This window comes from Lasiodiplodia theobromae (assembly GCF_012971845.1).
Source record: "Lasiodiplodia theobromae strain AM2As chromosome Unknown scaffold_58, whole genome shotgun sequence".
Taxonomy (NCBI): domain Eukaryota; kingdom Fungi; phylum Ascomycota; class Dothideomycetes; order Botryosphaeriales; family Botryosphaeriaceae; genus Lasiodiplodia; species Lasiodiplodia theobromae.
The window spans coordinates 27,576-40,729 of NW_023336539.1; the positions used below are offsets into that span (position 1 = coordinate 27,576).

Below are 13,154 nucleotides of genomic sequence, written 5' to 3' on the forward strand. Positions count from 1 at the left end.
CTTTGGATCCTTCTTCCCGTCGCAAGAGCCCAAGACGACACCCTGCCACTGACCGGAGAAAAAAAAATAGGACGCATCCACCATTTGCACCTCTTCCGTCACAGTAACGGTGAGATCTGCTTTGACCATCCCCCTATCTCAAAGCTCCAGAGTCATCAAAGGGGTAGAATAGGCAGCATGTGTTTTCATCTTCCGATCTCGATCAGTTCCCCTCCCTTCCTTCAATCCGCCAGATAAGTAATCATTCACGTGTCATACGCAATATATAATCACGGGGATCGACTGCTGGTCTAGGCTCCCAGCTAATAAGCTAGGGCTGATTGACAATTGAGGCTGAGAGCCGCTCTAAAAATCCTTTCCATGTGCTCTCTCTCGCTACCGCATCGGTGGCATCGGCTAATAGTCCGCCTTCAGGACCTCGAGTCAGGTAAACACCTCACTCTCCTCGAGCGAGTGCCATTGTGGCAGAGCAGAAGGAGCAAGATCCCTGACGTCCCCAGTCCCGGGCGGATGGGCCGGGAAAGGCGTGTCGGCGGAGTTCCGCTGAGCTGGTAGCCAGCTTTCAGCCGTAGGGCGGGAAGATCTGGCGGATCGCGGGGGGGTTTCATGTACACACAGGAAGATCTGAAACAAGCCTACGACCACGTGTGGCTGATGAAGAAGTATAGTCGAGAAAGGGGATTTCTGAAGTCATGGCCCATTGCTTGGAGAAAGACGGTAATGACGACAACATGTCGATCCTTCAGACCGGACGATCATCAGACTACTGATGCGGGGGGACACGGGGAGCCACGGAGAGCAGTGTCGATCTCATGACGGCTTGACGTCGTCTCCACGCGCACACCCGGCCGATCAATTGAATCGTCACGAGGAGGAAGGAGGCACGAGTCATCAACCAACAGGGAGGAGCGTTCCAGACTCAAAAGTCAGGAAAGCATCATGCCACCACCTCTCCCTATCGACGGCCGTAACAGTGCCACGAAAGCTTGAGAGAAAGGAGACGAGATAGGAAGAGAGCAGGCGCCTTGCCAAAACGGATGACACCAAGAGCCAAGGACTATCCAAGTCTGGAGAACGTCTTCGCTAGACCAGCCAACACCATCTGATGACGGGAGGCTTCCGCATGGCCACGAGGAGCAAATGCCAAAACAAGCCATAAACGGAACAGGAGCCGCGCTCCTTCGTCCCGTTGATATCCGCTCGTCCCGCATCCATACAGCTCTGATCGGTCGTTGCTCCGCGTCTTGTGACGGCAGTTCCTGCATCCCACAGGCGTATTGATCCTCCGCCAAACGCCATAGCATCATCGCACCCATCCAAGCGGTGCGCGGCGCGAGCCGGGGTGGTGAAGAATGGCTCTGCCCTTCGGGCCGTTTTGACGTGAGGTGCGTGGCAGGGGATAGGAAAGAGCAGCAAAGGGAAACAGAACGAACGAGGCCTAGAGCTGACGGGCAGCAGAGCCCTTGGTTGGTTGGATTAGACTGAAAGAGGGTATAGCTGCTGCTGCCGCTAACGCGGGTGAACTTACCGCCAGGCCGCTTGTGCAAGCCGAGCGCGCCATGCTCCGCGGCGTGGCCTGATGCTTGAGGTGCGGGTTGGGAGACTAGACACGCTAGTCTACCGTTCGACTTGCAGAACCCACTACCACCTCCACACGAATCCTTCCTCGCTTAACACCTTGATCGCGCAGATCGAAGCAGCTGAGGAGGAGGGAGACAGTTTTGGAGACCGCTGTGCGCCTCTAATCCTCGCTTTCGCAAGACAACCAGCTCGAGTCGTGCCGGGCGTGATTGGCCGGCTACGGCTGTATTCTCCTGTCCGTTCTTGTGATCGTGGGAAATTTTCCTCATGTTTACTGGCAACGACGTCGTTGCTTGCTGCCAAGAATGCAGTCAGAATTGTGGCCCAAGCGCAGCACGGGGCACGCGTTCCTTTCTTCCGTTCCCACTCCTCACTTTGCTGGTGCCTTGCTTCGAAACCCAACGCTATGGATCACGGGTGCTTGTGCTCTGCTTTGTTTCGTGGGCCGTACGATCGCGTCTCATCGCGTGTCGATCTGCTGCTACACCCCTGCCCCTGTGCATCAACCGGGATCCGATGCTTGATGCCAGCAGGTGAAACGGAAGATACCTTTAAAGAATGTAAATAAATGGCTTCTGAAACACAATTACGATTCAAGCCAAGAACCGTTGGGCACTTTTGCTGCAATTGTTCAAAGAGACGAGAAAGAGGCTGCGGTAAGTGGCTGCTCGGCGCCCCCGAGCAACGCGTGAGCGCCACGTCCTCTGTTCCTGCTGACGGCGTCGTGGTCAAAAGCGCCAGCAACCGCCCGGAGGTTGCTGCCGCAAGCTGAGGCCGCTCCAATCCTCTTACCCGAAGGGGCGCTGGGGGGAAAGAAAGGGCCGCGCGCCGATCGGCTGCCCTAGTCGGAGGTCCCGGTAGCCCTTCAGCCCTCTGGATCGATCGATCATGCTGGAACGGGAGCATTATCCCGTTCCGGGGTAACACTAAGGCGTCGGCTTGTGGCGTTTCCAGCGCACACCCCACGCGTTCGCGCTGCTTAACCCGCGCTATCTCGGCCCGGGTCAAAGAGGACGAGACCGACGGACCGTCGGAAAGGGAAAAAAGAAAAAAAAATAATGAAAGGGAACCACCGCCGCGGGTAAGGCGGACTCAAGCGCGACGATCCTCTGGGGACGCTTGGATAGGTCGGGATATCCGCAAGCAGCTAAAGAGTGGCATTGGCGTGTTTCGCGTCTTGTCCAAACGCATCCACATGCCTTCTTGCTTTCCAACGAATCCAAAACTCCGGGACTGCCTGCTCTTATCCTTTTTCAGACCCCGGCGCTGACGAGGGAAAGGAACAAGAACGGAGATCTTTTCTTGCGCTTTCTCCTCCTCTTCCTTGTCTCGGACACCTTGACCCTCGTTCCTTCCTCTTTTCGTAATCCTCTCCTCGTCGTTCTCTTTCCCCCGACTTTTGAAGCTGGGCGTTTCCTTCTGTTCGGTGAAAACTCACCTTCACTCATTGCCCTCTTTAATACCTAGTAGACCCCTTCCAACCGAAGAGGAAGGGTCATTAATTACCCCCACCCCCAACCACCCTATCACGCGGAATTCACGGGGCAGTGGCTGCGTGCCTTCCTCTCTTACCTTCTCAACCGAAACATTCCCAACCGTCTCCTCACAACACCGGCTTCGGCGGTGGGCCTCTCTGCACCACTCCATATCATGTCGACAATCCGATTAAAACCAACCCCACCACCCCGACCCAACCGCCCGGACGCCAACCAGACGCCCCTCACACCAACCTCTCCACTGATTCCCGGAGGCTGGTTGGCTTCATCTCACTCCTTTCCACTACCGCACCCACCTCACCCCAAGTCCCCACCTCCATCCCCACCCGTCAGTGCAGGCCTGAGTGGTGGTTTCTCCTTCTCCATGGCACGGCTAGCGCTTGGAAGCGGGGCTGTCAGAGCCCCGACCAAAGGAGGAGATGGAGATCCGCCCAACACACCCGTCACGCCAGCAGCGTGGCTGAGCGGTGTGAAGCGGAAGGTGGCGACCAATCAGCAGAAGCAACAGCAGCAGCAGCAGCAGAAAAAGAAGAAGCACTTGCGGAGCAGAAGCAAGCGGTTCAGCGTCAGCAGCAGCGATAACAGCGTCGAAAGCAGCCCGCAGGTGGACCGCAGCAGCCGGCCGCGAGCGTTGACACAGCCGACCAAAACACACGCGAGCGACTACCACAACGCCCAGCAACCGTCACTGCTACCACACCTGCGCGAGCGCCGACGCGGCAGCGCGACGAGTCCGCGTCACCCGCACATAACCGAGACGAGGGGTTGGAGCAGCAGTAGCGACAGTGATGATGCTGAGGATAACGCCTCAGCAAAGCAGCGCAACGACCGTCCTCACCAGATGTTCAGAGCACCGAGTGGTTCTTCTGATACGGCACCGGCAACGGTGCTGCAGTTGGAAGGCGTCGGTGCAGTCGTGATCGAGGAGGCGCCACGACGGGCAATCACCGCAAAAGCCGGCGGAGGCGTCAGGCTTGTGGATGCGCGCAGACCTTCCAATTGGAGCATTCCTACCATCTTCAAGGATGGAGAGGTGAATGTAGGGGAAGCCGAGGCTGCCGAGGTCCAAGAAGAGGCGAAGTTGACCGAACCCGGTCCAGGGCTCTCGGGCAATGAGAGAGTCAGGAAGACGCTGAAGTCGAAGGGGATGGAGGCCTTGCAAACGGGCAGGTTGTCGCCAGGCGGTGTTCTGGATTTCTCCGAGAAACCGCTACCGTCGACGCCGATGAGCATGCAACCGACGCCCAGAGAGCTGTATCATTCAAGCGACGGCTCTGCTTCCACCTCGTCATCCCCTTTGCCGTCGCCCGCTTGCACACCTCCTCCGGCAACTTGTCTGCCATTGAGATTCCCAATGCCTCCGTCCCATATCCCCGGACGAAAGCCTGTTCAGCCATTGTCTGAACCCTATATTACCATTGATGGCAACATCGACAACGACATGATCGCATCGGCGTACCCGCTGACGCCGATCGCCACTGACCTGGGCTCGCTTTCCGTCATTGCGGGACTCGAAGAAGAGTCTCCATCCGCTCGACGGAAGGCACGCTCTACTTCGCGTTCGTCGAGGTCAGACAACAGCAGCCGTGCACGAAAACACACACGCGCATCTCGTTCGAGCAGTGTGTCAACAACAAGCATCCGCTTACGCAGTGGGTCGGTGGTCACTGTCATACCACCAGAGCAGAGTGCATGGCAGCGAACTGCCTACGTTGCGGACCCGATCCAGCTTAACAACTTGGCGAACAACAGCGCTGGGGCCTTTTCGGGTCTACCAAATATTCGAGGCAAGGCGGGCAGTGTTGCGTCTTTGGACGCATTCCAAGACGCAGTAGAGAGCCTCTTGGACAATCCTGCGACCCAAGGGCGGCGTGCGAGTGACGAGAGCGTCGTTGAAGAACTGGTCACATTCTTCGAAGACTTCGGCTTCGGCCCCGCCGCCGGAGAGAAAGATTCGTTGGACTGTTTTTGGTCGTCGGATCTCAACAATGAAGCTGTAAGCCCTGGTAGCTTCGGCACTAGCTGGCTGAGCTCGCCACCCGAGATACCGGTTCCTGCCGTGCCTGTGCATCTCCCAACAGGGTCTCCCTTGGCTGCAAAGAGAACGAGTACGATGAGCAGTGGCATTGGTGCTGTGGAGATGATTGAGATACGGGACGCAGATAGAGAGAGCTTGAAGCGGACTTCGAGTTTGCTGAGCAAGGCGAGCAGGAGTAGCAGCGAGAGAAGGAGCCGTTTGTCCGGGGCGAATAGCCAAAGGACCAAGCTGAGGAGACTCATGATGAGTGCAGGTGGGATTTTGTGAAGGGCTTTAGCTTAGTGTTAGTAAGGATACCATTGGTCAAACATGATTTTGGGCATCAGAAATTCAAAGGAGTACCCTCTTTCGGGCCAGGATCACGAAAACAAACATTTTGGCCCAGTGACGGATGCCTCGTGTTGTGAGAGTGTTGACCGCTCGCTCGGTCCCAGCCGAGGATTCGCACGATGCTCACCGCACGCACCGCAGCCGGTAGGCGACGGGTTCTCGAAAGTGCCCAACCTCGTTCGGTGGGTCTCGGCCGCGTGACGACAGCAGCATTCCTCCCCGTGACTCCAGGAAGATTTTCGGCTCGGACCGCCACTTTCACCGCTCAGCAGTAACCGCACTTCGCTGTCACCGACAGGACTGGCTATCGTCGATGTGGTTAGAGCCCTTCGCCCGGTTGGTGTTCCGGCAATATTGTGGGACAAGCGTAGCAACTACGTAGGCATACGTGACGCTTGCAGGCTCCTCTTCCCTGTTGGTCGCTGCGGTTATCGCGGAGGTAAATCCGCTTGGAACCAGTCGGTGGACCCTGGATTACCCAAAGCGTGCTGGCAAATGCAGGTTTTCAGACGGATGAGGCCGTGAAGAAAGCCACTACGCACCAGGTACCTCTTGGCTTGATGACCCGGCACCCCGGCACCCCGGAGCGTACGCACCCCACGCAGGGTGTCGCTCAGCGGCAGATGAAACAACAACCCACCGTCGGTGCTGCTGAGATGTCGGCTCGTCGTGACCGCCACTATGATGGCAGCTCGGAGATGGGTGAAGTTACACGACAGCTTTCCTTTGTCTGTTTTCTGGAACCTCGGCGGCCCGAGCCGTGTCTCCGAATTACCCTTTTTGGTAGCCAACAACAATCTCCTCGGCAATTTCGCAGCTCACTTGACGCAGGTGCAGGGCAAAATGCCAGATCACGGATGGTCTTGCGATGCGGAGTACTTTCCGGGTGGCGTTCAGTTCCAGTGTTTGGGGACGGCTGCACCCCCAGGGCCGGATGGTTGCAAAATTCAGGTTTTTTGATCTTCTCGAGTCGCGCAAAAGTGGGCAGAGATCGTCCAGGCCCCCGGGAATCGCAGATCCAAAGGAAGTTTGTCGGGGTGAGTCTAGAAACAGGAAGAAGCGGAGGCGGTGACTCGAGAGGAGCGCAGCTGGTATCAGACAGGCCGCTACGCCGCCAGCGTCAAGCCGGTGGTCCTTGGCGGGCCGGCAGTTGGGAGGCTGGAGAAGCAGCTTCCATCAGGGGCACGCTCGCCCAGCGGATGCAGGTCCGGGAGCAACTAGCGGACCCTGAAATTGAGAGTGTCACGCTGCTCAGGCGAAGATGATGAAATGCCGCTCGCTTTGATGAAACAGGAAGGCTTCTAGAATGGGGATGAGAAGGAAGCGTTGAGCCAGGCGACAATCCTTCGGGGCTGGCAGTTGGCTCGGACTGTGCTCTGTTGCTATTCTGGACGGCGCTCGGGCAATGGTTGTGACAACGGCGGCTACACACGAGCAGCAATTTCGCTATGACCTCACTTGTGCGGTGTCCGTCAGTGCGTGCGGCGAATCTCTCGAACGGCGAAGAAGCAGTCGTCCTCAGGCTCCACTTGCAACGTCGCGGCCGCACGTGAGGAGCAGCGCTGGAGGAAGCTACAAGCGCCACCAATCAAACATGGCGGTGAGCTAGTCCTGAGACAAGACAGCGCATCTCAGCTCTGGGCCGAAGTTTCAACGGCTTTTGCGGCTCTAATTTCGGTCAATATTGTGCCAATAACAGATGGATGGAGGCTGTAATTGCGCCGATCTGATCATTCCCGACAAGGTTTGGCCTCGGAGCAGCACGAGGAACCCCGTGGAGAAGGGCTGGAGGAGTATGTAGCTGCTGCTGCTGCGCGGCGGCGCGCCGGTGAGCCGCGTTTTGACGTCTGCGTGGGCGAGGCCACCGGTGAGGGCGGTTGCGGGCGTACAAACGGGGGCGGCGCAACGGTGGTGGTGGTGCAGGCGGCGCTGCGGTTCGCGGGCAGGCAGCGGCCGAGGTGCTGCGGCTTGCGTCGATTGGCGCTTGGGGCGATGCGAGCGAACCCGGCGCGGCGGCGCGCATCTTCTTCGCAGCGAGACTCGTGGGGAAGGATGGCCGGCATCATCGAGTTGCCGTAAGCAGCGCGCAAGACGAGGCGGCCAATGGGAGGCGGCAGGCGGGCGGTGGGCTCTGGCGCACGCACGCGGCCGGCTCTCGAAACAGCGTGGGCGATCAGCAGCGGGCTGGCTGTCTCGTATTTGGCAGGCCGGGAGCCCAGCCGGGGCCTTCCCTGCAGCCCGGGAGGTGACAAGTGACGCACGCCAGCCCGGTGCGCGTCCGTGCCAGCGCATCCCGCGGGCCAGCGATAATCAAAAGGCACCCGCCCGCCGCATGCTCGCTTTGCCCATCAAACACCAACCAGTACCGCTCGCCCTGACTTTTTCGGTAGCAGTAATTGCAGACCCGTATTGTATGCGCTTCGTGCCACGCTGCAAGTGCTTGTTCTCGTGCTGATCTCCGCCAGCCGCTGCACATCTTAACTCGACCGCCCGCTTTCAATGGCCACCGCGACCACCCTCCAGCCCTCGGATCCCTTCCTCCAGATCTTCCAACGCGAGAGGCAGTCCATCTGGGAGCGTCACGCCCACCTGTCCGACTTCGACCGCGAGGCCCTCTGGCACCAGCGCAAGGCCGAACTGGCCTCGTACCTAGCCGCCGACCCGACCCAGCATGCCCACACGCCGCGGTCCCTGTCCAGCGTCCCTACTGTACCGCGCTCCGCCCTCTTTGGTAGCCATGCTTCCCTCTGACTTGAGCAGGATCTCCACCTTTCCATGGCTATGAACCGCAGCGAGAGCGCCTCGATACACTCTGCTCCCGCCGGCCTGTCCATGTCTCACTCCTACTCCGCCCTCACCCGCCCCGACCTCTTCTCGAGCAACACCGATCCCGCCGGCGCCGCCTACACCCTGGCCTCCAGGAGTACGTCCGTGCACCAGCCCATGCCTCGCCTCGACGAGGTCAACGTCTACGACGACCCCTCCGAGTACATCGCCACCTTCAACGGCCACGCCTCCAGCCTCCCCGCCCGCTTCGAATCCTCGACTCACCCCATGCAGCGCGCCTGGAGCAACCTCAGCTCCATGTCCCCCAGCACCTCTGTTGGCGAACTGACTGCAGGCTCCACCCTGGCCAGTGACAGCATGAGCCGCCAGAGCTCGTCCAGCGCGACCTTTGCCCATCAGTTCGACATGATGCGCGTCCAGTCGCAGTTTTCCAACACTTCCGATTCTGTTTTTCCTACTCATGATTTCTTCGTTGCCTCACCATCTGCGACCAAGTCCCACGGCTTGCCAGCAGATGGTGATTTTTCCTACATGTCTTCTGCTTCTGGCGCTGATGCTTCCATCTCATCAGCGCATTTTCCTATTTCGTCTTCTCCTTTTGTTCCTTCTGATCTTGTTGCCAGCAACTCTGCTGCACTTTCAAATCCTCACTTCTCTCCCCCCGCCCCCATGGCCCGCTCAGCTTCGATCGAGAGCAACGACTCTGCAACCTCTCCCTCTCGTTCAAAGCGCCGCCACATCGAGCAGCTCGCTTCGGGAGCGAGGCCCATCGCCCCCAAGGCCTCTGAGAGCAGCATGCCCCTGAACGCTGCGCAGATGGAGCGTGCTCCCTCTGCTGCGACTTCGGCCTCTCTCATTCGTGTGCCCACGTCTGATGGCACCGGCACCAAGTCGGTCGCCGCCATCAGCAAGGCTCCCTATGTTCGTCCTGTGCACCCCAAGATCATGTGCCAGAAGTGCAATGAACACCCTGAGGGCTTCCGTGGCGAGCACGAGCTCCGCCGTCATACTGAGCGCGTGCACGCTGCCATTCGCAAGGTGTGGGTCACCGTCGATGCCTCCCCCAACAAGCAATTCCTCGCCCACTGCAAAGCCTGCCGCAACGGCAAGAAGTACGGCGCCTACTACAACGCCGCTGCGCACTTGAGACGCGCTCACTTCAATCCTCGCAAGCGTGGTCGCAAGGCTAAGGGTGACGAGCGCAGGGGCGGCAAGGGCGGTGGTGATCATCCTCCCATGGACGTGCTCAAGCAGTACTGGATGAAGGAGGTCGAGGAGTTTGTCCCCGAGAACGCGAGCAGCAGCAACGACCTGAGCGTCGATGCCGATGGCGACGACGAGGAGCCGGTGAAGCGTGCCAGGGAGTTTGGCATCAGCAGCGACGGCATCCCCACGGCCGTCTTGGAGGGCAACACTGTCCCGTCCAATGCCTCTCCCGCCGTCAATGCTACCCCTGAGCTCACCGGCGACCTCTCCAACCCTGCCATCACCTCGTTCGACTCGCAAGGCCTGACCTTCGACCCCAACGCCACGTTCAACGCTGCCCCTCACATGCAGTCGAGCGAGTTCTCGATCCTAGACCAGTATGCGCCGGCCATGCACACCGATGCGACGCTTTCGCCCACGCAGTTCCAGCTCGACCTGGGCGACCCGTCGACTATGGCGCAGCACCAACAGCAGATGCCGCCGCAGCAGCAGCAGATGATGCCGCAGACTTATGATGTCAATGCCATGCCTGCTACTACTGCCGGTGACTTCAGCGGGTACTTTGTCGCTTAGGCTTCTATTACTGTGCAGATACCTTCTGGTGCTGCATAGTCTTTTCTTCCTTTCATCTTTTCGTTTGTTTCTCTTCTCTATTTGGTTTTTTTCTTTCTTTAGGCTGCGAGCGGGCTGAGCGGGAGCGCTGGCTGGTCGCTTACCAGCTCGCCCGTTCGCTGACGGCTGTGCGCTAAGTACATACCTTTCACTTCGTCTTTCTTCCCCCTTGTCATTTATCGCCATTTTTTCAGACTTTTCCCTTTTCCCTTCCTTGAGGCGATAAATCTTGGATTCCGAAGCAACACAGAAGAAAGAATGGGTCACGGCGTTGGGGGTTCTTGTCAGAGGTTTCATACGTTCTCCTTTCCTACTCTGCAAACTGCCTTCTCATAGCTCGGTGTTCTCGGTTCATCGGCTCGCTAAGTGCATTTGACAGCAGTCAGGTGGTGGCGTTTTCCAAAAAATGTTTCCTCTTCTCCTGGAGCGTTCAGCAGAATTCCAGTGCGGAGCTGAACTTCTCCATTTTCCTCTATTTCCTTGTATTTCCTTGTTTACCTACAGGGCGCTGTAGCGACTATTACGATGTCATGAGCCGAAGCGAAAGTAATTTTCCCTTTCGACATTCTTCTTTTCCCCCTTGTACTCTCTCTGGTTTTTTGAGTCTGTACGTATCTATCTCAGTCATTTCTTGAGCGATCGATTGTCTTCACACCACCATAGCTGTCGGAGATAATGCAGATGAGGGGAAAAGAGAATTGAAATTTTCCAGAAACACTTCACTCATGATTGTGCAAGCCTATGTGCTATCTGATATCGTTTGCATCTTCCCTCCTGCTCTGCCTTCACACGGTGCAGGCTATTAGCCATGCGAGACACGGCCGAAGCGTTGTTGACTGCCTCAATGCCGATTTCGCTACAGTGCAAGACGGCCCCAGGTGGAAGAGAATGCGGCATCGGCAAGGCGGTGGCGAAGTGCTCCATGGCGTGCTGAAACTGCGGTGAGAGGCATATTGTTGGGGCTGTTGGATCAGTGGCTTTCAGCCATGGCGTTGAGGATGTCGGTGCAAAGGCAAAGTACGGGTGCGGCGAGAATGGTGAGGCCCCCGTTGACGCACGTTTGGTGATCCTCGTTATGGCTGTGAGGATCGGCAGGGTAGGGTTTTCGCATGAGACCCTGTAGAAACGGGCTGGAACAGAGAGGGAAGGTGAGGCGGATGAGGGATGCGCAATGATGGGGGTGGGAGTAGGGATGTTTGGGCCGTGTTTGTGATTGTTCACTTCCTTGGTGGTGCAGTCTGCTGTATTTGGTTTGATGACGATGAACAGGGGACGCCGTTGAACCATGTCTTTTTTTTGTGATGGCAACGGTAAGGGGCATGCATTTGGCAATGTAGTGAGATGAGGCATTGAGCGTAACGGGGGAGTTCAGAAGGATGAGGACAGAGTCGGAAATTGATCGACACAAGCGTACCTTTTCTATGTCTTCCCCATCAGCGCGCCGATGACGAGGCGGCTGTCTTGGGCAAGAGTGGTCGATGGCGGGTGAGAAGACGATGGTGGAGTTGAGCATAGGCGGTACAAAACATCACCACGCAGCTCTTTCAGGCGGGCCGGGATGCAGATATCGGGATGCACTGCAGTTGACGGATGCTGTGCAGTCTAGACCGAGCCGTGTCAGAGATCGGCAAAGCAGTGAGAAATGTAATGGCTTCCACAATGCGGCGGAAGCAGCAAAAACGTGGGATGGCGTTGACGAGAAGACGTTGCACAAGGCTGCAGGCTGGCGTTCGGAACGCAGCCGAGCGAGGTCTAGAGCGGGCGAAGACTATCATTCTCCAGAAAGAGCGACCCAGAGGAGTGGAGATGTGCAGCGCATGAGATCGTGATATTCAGAGGCGCTTCCGGTGGTGGTGGCTGACAGAGAGTCGGGATGCCGGGTTCTGAGCAGACAGGGGGGAGAACCGGGCAAAAACCCGGTCGTCTCAGCCAAAGTGCGTAATGGTCCCTGGGCAGGCGAGTCGGCCCCTGCGCGACGTGTCGTACGGTGGCAGTGACACTTTTTGCTTTTTCCTTTCGGAAGCGTTCCAGCTCGGTGACGTCACTGTGTGACTCGCGCGACCCTGGCGATCCTCTCTTGGCTTTGCGCTCCCGACATCCGCGCTGCACAACATGCCCTTTGCTTTTTCGCTGGAAGCTGCACTGCGCCTTCGAAACTTGGGTACTTCCACAGCGTCGAACCCCGTCTCAAGTATACCCACTCGCCTCATTTTTGTAGCATCTTCAGCTCTAGCGCCTTTCTCATGAAAGTCTAATCCGCCTGAAACACCCAAGAAGAATCCAAATGTAGTAAATCTATCTCCTGTCCGTGGCTTGGTCCGCATGGCTGATACTGTGCCGTTTCTGGGCCCCAGAGATATCCACACCTTCACCTGACTTTCCGAGATGGACACACACACGGGCCATATCCGGAAGGTAAGAGAGAGAAAAGAAAGGTTCTTGTGAGAGGCTCACCGCCGAGTTAAGTTGTTGCAGGACTGACTGCGCAGCTACGACGTCTGAGCAAGGGGCATGGTGGGATTCAAATGGTTTCGTCCTTTACAACTCACCCTCAGAAAGACTTCGGCGTGCTCAGTCAAAGCCTCTGAAGGCCGAGCCCTTGCCATGTCTTCCTAATTCAACAACTAAATATTAAAATTTAACACACTTTAATGTGTGGTGAATTGTAGCATATCGTTCGACCCATTGAGGCTCGAACCACCCTGTCTCCAGTAGCAAGACCTCATATCTATTTTAAATTTACACAAGTAACATTCTTATCATTGTAATCGAATCCTTGGTTGTGAGGGCAGCTTGAAAAACAGTTGCACCCTCCCCCCCCCCCCCCCCCCCCCCCCTCCTTTTTTTCCCCTGTTCGAGCAACACACTTAGAAGTTACACGCCTACATCCAGCGTAGTCATATAACTTTCTTGCTCCTACCCCGCCTGAGGCATCTATTGGAATGCATGCGGTTCAGCACCGGGGTTGAGGATGAATATTCCGGATGACTTGAGCAAGAGACACACGATATTCTGTGTTGGCTAAGGCGCTAGATATGGTGCCTCTTGACAAAAGACTAAATGATGATGGGTTTTCGGGAATGTGGAAAACCGTGAAACGTTGA

At 57.2% G+C, this 13,154-nt stretch overlaps 2 protein-coding genes across 2 annotated transcripts; both read left to right on the forward strand.

Annotated features, from left to right (window-relative positions):
• Nucleotides 1–3,231: 3,231 nt before the first annotated feature.
• LTHEOB_12133 (ABC transporter) lies at nt 3,232–5,294 on the forward strand (the record flags this gene model as incomplete). The annotated part of the gene is made up of 3 exons (XM_035508967.1): nt 3,232–4,598; nt 4,731–5,073; nt 5,244–5,294. The coding sequence occupies 3 exons, from the start codon at nt 3,232–3,234 to the stop codon at nt 5,292–5,294; spliced, it is 1,761 nt and encodes a 586-aa protein (XP_035365250.1).
• A 2,650-nt stretch (nt 5,295–7,944) lies between these two features.
• Nucleotides 7,945–10,011, forward strand: LTHEOB_12134 (Key lime pathogenicity protein; the record flags this gene model as incomplete). The annotated part of the gene is made up of 2 exons (XM_035508968.1): nt 7,945–8,154; nt 8,206–10,011. The coding sequence occupies 2 exons, from the start codon at nt 7,945–7,947 to the stop codon at nt 10,009–10,011; spliced, it is 2,016 nt and encodes a 671-aa protein (XP_035365251.1).
• Nucleotides 10,012–13,154: the final 3,143 nt, after the last annotated feature.